This window comes from Rhyacophila brunnea, unplaced genomic scaffold (assembly GCF_057557595.1).
Source record: "Rhyacophila brunnea isolate RB1 unplaced genomic scaffold, BYU_Rbru_1.0 scaffold_5, whole genome shotgun sequence".
NCBI lineage: Eukaryota > Metazoa > Arthropoda > Insecta > Trichoptera > Rhyacophilidae > Rhyacophila > Rhyacophila brunnea.
In genome coordinates, this window is record NW_028233170.1 from 25,096,561 (window position 1) to 25,104,121 (window position 7,561).

At 36.3% G+C, this 7,561-nt stretch overlaps 2 protein-coding genes across 2 annotated transcripts; both read right to left on the reverse strand.

Annotated features, from left to right (window-relative positions):
- Positions 1-1,948: 1,948 nt before the first annotated feature.
- On the reverse strand, positions 1,949-3,341 carry LOC147066202 (rRNA-processing protein UTP23 homolog). Its single transcript, XM_085956102.1, has 2 exons — positions 3,134-3,341; positions 1,949-2,687 (listed from the first exon to the last, which is right to left on the reverse strand). Exons 1-2 carry the CDS (start codon positions 3,251-3,253, stop codon positions 2,070-2,072), a joined length of 738 nt encoding a protein of 245 aa, XP_085812228.1. The 5' UTR covers positions 3,254-3,341; the 3' UTR covers positions 1,949-2,069.
- Positions 1,949-3,341, reverse strand: LOC147066203 (anaphase-promoting complex subunit 13). The gene is made up of 2 exons (XM_085956103.1): positions 3,297-3,341; positions 1,949-3,017 (listed from the first exon to the last, which is right to left on the reverse strand). Exon 2 carries the CDS (start codon positions 3,013-3,015, stop codon positions 2,791-2,793), a length of 225 nt encoding a protein of 74 aa, XP_085812229.1. The 5' UTR covers positions 3,016-3,017; positions 3,297-3,341; the 3' UTR covers positions 1,949-2,790.
- Positions 3,342-7,561: the final 4,220 nt, after the last annotated feature.

The following is a 7,561-nucleotide window of genomic DNA, read 5'->3' on the forward strand; positions in this document are numbered from 1 at the left end:
CATGAACTACCAGGGTTGGATTTCATTTCGGAAAGACTTATATCACCATGTATTCCTTTCATGCAGATCAGAAGACTGAGACATATTAGACATTGAATATCTTCATATAAATGACGAAATTCTCCATGAACGTATCATTCTAAATATATAATATTAGTTCCACTTCTTTGAGATAGATATTTCTGTAAAATTTTGTATTTAAAATGAGTTTTCAAATAAAAAAACCTTGAGTCCGTCATGATGATTAATATACGATGGCGACTGGTGACGAGCCACGTTGGACAATGTTGCCGCTTCGCATCGTTTTGCTTTATATCGCCTCAAACCGCATTGACTTCGCCTATGTAAGACGAGCCGTAAGCTTACCTTAAGGGGGATCCTTATACCAGCAGAGGCACCTAGCGGAAAAATACGAAGCTTGCAATTTGAGACATTTTTTGATTTTACAATTTCAACTGTATTAATTAATACAGGGTTTCCCAAACTATGTTCCGCCGAACCTGAATAGGTGTTCTGCGGCAACTTGGAAAGGTTTTATATACTGCAACACAATTAAAGATCTTCTAACTAGAAGTAAAACTAAAATAAGTAAAGAATCTACTTCATATTGAAAGGCGGGTGATGATCAATCTCCATTGATGTTTATGACGTCAAGTATCTAGGTACAGGCGGAGGACCATCTTATCAAATAATACTGTTTCACGATGCATTAAAGATCTTTCTACTAGCATATAGAGTTAATTATTCATTGTCTCGGACTTTGCAGTGAATATGCAATGCAAATGGATGAATCTACAGATGTCGCAGTACTACTAGTATTTGTTCGTAAGAGTTCAAGAGTACTGAAGAAGATTTACTCATGTGCGCATATTTAGTTGGACAAACTACAGAAGATAATACGAGTGGTTCACAAGCATAGTGAACCAAGTCCATTCTGGTTATTTTTGGGTAAGCTAGGTTCAAACATAATATTTGAGTATGTATTTCTAAATCTGTAAGGGTGTTCGAATGAATTAAATTTTAAAGTAGATGAATAAGTTTCCTAAGTATTTTTAGAACACCTACATAACCTAACAAACAAATATTTTCCGAAAACTAGTAATGACGATTCCTAGGTTCGGAATCCATTTTCGATAGGCTTAAGCGCAAATGAAAAAAAGCATGAAAATCTAATTGATTTAATTAGTGACTCTGATTTGAAACAAAAATACAAAGATTAGCCTTTAAATGATTTCTGGGCGAATTTGTCAGAAGAGTACCCCGATTTCTCAAAACAAGCTATTATTATTTTACTCCGTTTTCTACAACCTATTTATGCGCAGAGGGATTTTCTTTTTATGCTGCGACGAAGTCAAAGTGCAGGGACAGGCTCGATGCCACACCAGATATTAGAATGGAACTTAACCAATAATGTACCTGATATCACAAAGATATGCAATTCAAGGACTCTAAATCATCAGTCATTAAGTGCTTTATTTATTCATATTTTTATGTTTATATTATAGTTTTTTATTTTAAAATAATACTAAATAACAATTTTTGGTACTGTTCGGTTATACCGGAGGCAGCGGAAAACGCATTTTGAAAATAGCCGATAAACTGGATTATTTGTTAGGTTAACCTAACCAAACCTAACCTAACCGAACCTAAACTAACCCAAACTAACAAATAATCCAGTTTATCGGCTATTTTCAAAATGCGTTTTCCGCTGCCTCCGGTATAACCGAACAGTACCCAATTTTTTACTAGTAGGAATTACCCAACCTAAAAAATATGCTAAGTGTTCGGTTAAAAGTTCCGGGTTTGCGAGGTGTTACGAAGAATGTTTTCCCTCAGTGGGATATGAACTCACGACTTTCCATATCAACATTGTTCGTCTGATCCTGCCAGCTACGGAGAATTACAAATAATTAAAAGTACAAAAGGTATGAACACAATGAAAGACGAATAACAGTTTTTATTAATATATTTAGAGCATTTAAAAAGTATAATTATCAATTTACTAGAAAGTAATTATTGTGCCATAGCTTTAATTGCTCCGTAAGTTTGAATACACAAAATGGAGACAATCAACTGGTGGTCTTAATGATTTCCTTTACATGTGCCGATAATTTCACCCTTATACGCTTTTTTATTTTACCTTGCAGACTTGTATCTGGTTTCAGCGAAGATTTGTTTTTCTTCTTTTTTAAGCAAGAAAGAGGATTGGGGCCACCTTTTCTTCTTTTCCTCTTAACTTTCAAAGATTCAGTTTCGATTCCAGATTGCTGTTTCAAAGTTTTCAATGTAATATTTTGTATATCATTCACGGAGAAAGTGTTTTCAGATTTCAATTGGGCCAATTGTGAACTGACTTCCGATGGCTTTTCAAGAGTCGGAGCTTTTAAGTGCAAATATATAAGTGGTACTCCGGCAATTTTTCTTAACATATCTTGTAAAGATCTATCTTGCGTCGCCACAATGTAATGAGACTGGTTATCTTTTCCAATCATCGATAGGAGGCATTCAGCAGCGCCAATAGCCTCTTTGTGGTGGCACTGGTGAATACCAAACTGTTTTAATATAGTCAATGCGCCCAATGCTTTCTTGGCAATTTTTTCAGTTTCAATGACAACACATTTGGTAGTGAGCAACTTTACTTCGGCGACTAAATATTTGGGGATTTGCTCCTTGATATTAATTTGTTCCTTAAATTATAAAAATAAGCAAAAGTTATGAATCTATTGATATAATCGAGAAATTTAAACCTTCATAGATGTGCAATAAAGAAAAATACTGATGGATTTAATTCTAAGCATTCGGCATATAAGATTGTTCTGCGAGGAAGTTTGGCACCACATCCTGCCATTTCTGGCTTTGCTCTTTAAGAGTTAAGTGAGAATCTGCGCTGTCAGCCTCTGGGTCGGGAAGTTCTTCGACGGGGACCAAAATGTCATCAAAAGGCAATTCGTCTTCCCTCCAGGCATCATCGACAAGATCTATCAAACGGCCGTTTTGAATCAGAACACTATCCATTGCTACAATTAAAACACGATATCGTTTAATGTATTGCTTCACTATAAATATAAATAAATGCACATCTAAAAAGGTGTTAAGATTCACGTGTAAATATTTTTAGCATAGTCTGTCTAACCTGCTTTGCTGAGAAACAAAATGTTCCGTCAACAAGAATCTGGTACGGTTTGTGAAATCCAAAATTATTGTTGTAAAAGTTAAGAAATCTTTGCACCTTTTTGTAACGTGCAATTTTCATTTTGAATAAATTTATTCAAGAGTAAAATATTAAAAACACGCACCAATTCAGTAACGTCAAAATCGTTGTTATTTTTCTAACGGAACACGGAACCAGTATTGCCATCTTTTTCTATACTGATTATAGTCCAAAGGCGTAAAAGTTATAGTATTTCTGAAAAATATATAGTAAAAGAACATTTTTCGTCTTGAATCCTTTAAAATTATAGTATTTTGGTATATTTGGCGTAAAATTATAGTATATTACATTTTTCGGGGAATTAAAATTATAGTATTGTACTATAATTATAGTACGAATGGCATCACTGCACGGAACCATAGACAAAAAACATTAGCCAATGCTGCCAGTATAGTGACACTAGTATGAAAAAATACGATATTCCAGAGCCAATGAAAAAAAAGAGTGATCAATCCAAAGAGATTGGACTCCTCCCACAGAGGTAGCACACAGTCAAATAATGTCAATGCGTACTCGTATTGTCTAAGGTACTCGTTTTGTGAGAAAAAGTTTTATCTCTCTGAAAATAGGTACACTTTGCTGCAAATGGGCCATACTCGGACATAAAAACGCCCCACTGAGTATTTTTTTTATCAACACTTCAGCCTACAACCAATTTATGATAAACGTATTTTCATTTTAAAAAGTTCCTGCAATAAAAACTTGATTAGGATTCAGGGTAAGAAAAAATAATGCAAAAGGAAGTAAATATTTTATTTTTAATAACACAAAAAACACAATATTTTGAAAAATTAAACACAAATCAGTTAATAGCAAATGGTTAAATATTGGAATAAGAAATATGGTCTTGTTTTTACATATTGTTCTATATAAAATAACATAGCATTATTGTTTAGATAAAACTGTTAAATAAAAAACACAAATAATAACAGTTAATTACAAACAAAAAAAAAGTTTATTATATTAACTACCTATTTACACATGTGTATTATGAAAATATTTTATGAAATAGAAATATAATATGGGTTCGTTTTTGACATATTGTGTATAAAATTACTTGTTTATATAAACCTATTAGACACAAAATACAGGTAGGTATGTTGAAAATTTGATTATAAGACTCTTTCAGACGGATAATGTGTCCACCTCTGATGAAATCATTTTCCAAGAAATCTTCATTTTTCGGAAATCTGAAATATTTTAAATTATATAACATTGTAAAATTGCTACATATACTCCATTACATACTTCATATAAATACAATTTTTTGTTTGGTATTCTTAAAAATATATTTAACTCTGAAATGAAATATAAAATTTATGTAAATAATAAATGTCATTAACTAGCACTAACAGTTTTTACTTTGAAAAACACATCGTATATTTTGGGTTCAAAATAATATTATGCATATGGAACCATTTGACATTAAATTTGATGTAAAAGTTGTGAATTGTTATTGTAAAAGATCTTTTAGGAAAAACTATCAATGTATAAATAATTAATAGTATGCATATTGTTCCGAAATGCTGTTACTCATTTGTATTTTCCATTAATAAACACTTCATTACCGAATAATAACGTAGAATAATACAACACTCATTTGTCAATTAACGTAAAGAAAAATGTAATATTATTATTATAAATACCTGTGAAAAGATACGCCGGCAATTATTCTCTTGGCTTTGCATCCTATTGCACTGCAAGAGACCATGTTTTTTTTTTACTTAAAACGTCGACGAAAATATCTTACTTCTTTCAAGATCGAGAGAATAACAATATTATATCCGCCATGTTGTTTTACGACACGAACTTGGAGTAGCAGCTCCAGAATACCAACTGTCTTTCTCCGATTCGTATTTTTAGTACATAAATGATGGCATGTTCCCTCTTCAGTCTTCAATCTCTTTGGATCAATCCCTAAAATTAAATGACTAATAATGAAAGGAATTTTACCTACTATGAAAACTCTTATTATTCTTGTTGACTCTGAAGTCCCTCGAGATGTTGATCGTATTTTTTTCCTTGTGTTCTTCTGTGCTGGCCCCTTTTTACCCCCTTTTCTACTCGATTATTTTATCTCTCTGGTTGCTCATCTTGTTTAGCAGGCTGGCAGGACTGACGCTTCTATCGTAGCGTCCTTTGTCTTTGGTTATTCAATTTGATGTGTCTCAAGGTAACCAGGTAGGTGTTCTCTGGACTTCAGAGTCAACAAGAATAATAAGAGTTTTAATGGTAGGTAAAACTCCTTTCATTATGAGAATATCTGTTTGTTATCCTTGAGATATCTGTTTGTTATCCCCTGGTAAAGCAAGATAGATCCTGCAAGATAGGGTGGATGAACCTAACATGAGAATTAGGTATAACATATTCTTGCTTTTAGGCTCAGTGCACCGGGCTGAACAGAGAGGTCAACATATTTTGTTCCCCCGCTATAGAAGTCTGTGTGTCTATCGGTCTCTGGTAAAATGTTTTAAAAGTAGCTTCTTGGCGCCGATTACCTCTCTGCAGGATGTCATATATGGGGTAATTCTCTAACCAATTTAGAGAGGCGACTGCTGATCGAGTACTGCCTGGTGATTCCTGTACCCCTGCATCAACGAGTACTGACTTCACCCAATTTCCGATGACTGCTCGAGTCGCAGGTTTTGGGGGGCCTCTTGACGAGATAAATAATGCCGGAATATTAGCACCCTCTTGTCTTCTCTCATTGGAAACGCAGATAAGTTTTCGTAGCCAAAATACTGGTTCGATGTTTTGGCAACTGTAAGCGGTTAATTTCCATCCAGATTGGCGGTGCCTTGATGTGTCTGTCTTGGAACCAAATACTGGCCATAGAATTATATGGTCGCCATTATCGACTAGGCCATTATCCGCTACACTGAGTAGGGTAAGGTCATGAACCCGTCGTCCCGATGCGAGTAATAATAATATAGCTGTTCTGCGTGAAACTTCATATAGGTTGTATACTAGTGGTGTTGTTTTCTTGAGGTAGTCCACGATTATTCTTGGATCCCAAATCGGTAGTTTTGTAGGTCTAGTCTTGCGGGTGGATATGGCTTTTAACATATGACGCACTACTATGTTACTGCTGATTTCTTTACTGATCATAGGTTTGCAAAAGGTAGCTATGGCTGACTTATGTAGAAGAATAGTGTTATATAAAAGACCTTATTGTATAAGTGACCCAGGTATCTAGCCACTTCAATCGGCTCGGGGGTATTATAGCTTATCGTGTTGGCCATGCACCATGTCTTCCATTTGTCCCATGCAGGTCTATAAGTCTTCAAAGTGGATGCTCGCCAGCCGGAAGTGAGAAGTGATCTGTCCTCTACCGACCAGTTAGAAACTAACTCTGCCCACCCAAAATTATCCATATCTGGAGTGATAGGTCCCGGACTTGTGGAGGTGGATGGTTTGTCACCGTATCCACTAGAAATGACTCCACGTGCGGGATCGGGTAGGGGGGTTCCAGTGATCTCTGCTGTAGGTCTGCGCTCCAAAAACACTTCTTCCACCATGGGGCCACTAGTAAATATTTTCCCCTTGCCATGTTCAGGTGTGCCAATACTTGTGGAATTAGATTCGGTGGCGGGAATATCCAGGCTAGTTTGAAGTCCCACTGTCGACTGAAGGCATCGTGGAACAGTGCAAGGGCATCGTTCGGATTTCGTGAGACATGCGTTGCGACAAGAACTTGGTTCTCTAGAAACCATGACTAACAGCGTGTTGGAGAGCGTCGAGGCCTGGGAAAGGAAGGTCAAACTGTCTTTCTCCGCGGAGAAAACGAAGGCCTTATTCTTTACTAGGAGGCGCGTCTCTCCGCCTTCGCTGGTGATGAATGGGCAACCTCTATCTTTTTCTAGGGATTTTAAACTTTTAGGTGTAGTAATCGATGACAAACTAAATTGGTCAAAGCACGCGGACAGCATCTGCAAAAGAGCAGCGGTGACTTCGCTCAAACTAGCAAGAATGGCCAAATCCACATGGGATGTATCTTCTGAAGCTCTTCGAATTCTCTACACTCGTGCTATTGAGCCTATGATCACGTATGCGGCCAGCATATGGTATGAAGCTGCCAAACGGAAAAACATAGCAAAAAAACTCAATACGGTTCAGCGAGCACTAGCGATACGAATATGTAGAGCTTACCGAACGGCTTCGCTCAATTCAACGCAAGCTCTAGCAGGACTTATGCCTCTAGATTTACGTTTAAAACAAATCGCTCTCATTTACAGAGCTAAGAAGGGCGAGGAGGGCCTCGCAGGTTTTCTGCCTGACGACAGGCTTTACGAAAAACCGGTGGACTATAGAAGGCTGCCACACCCGGCAAAACTATTTTCTGAAGTGGTT

Coding starts and splice junctions, on each gene's coding strand:
- LOC147066203 (XM_085956103.1), bottom strand. CDS start 3,015: ATGGATAGTGTTCTGATTCAAAACGGCCGTTTGATAGATCTTGTCGAT.
- LOC147066202 (XM_085956102.1), bottom strand. CDS start 3,253: ATGAAAATTGCACGTTACAAAAAGGTGCAAAGATTTCTTAACTTTTAC. Junction 2,688..3,133: donor TTTGTTTCTCAGCAAAGCAG/GTTAGACAGACT, acceptor TTATAATTTAAG/GAACAAATTAATATCAAGGA.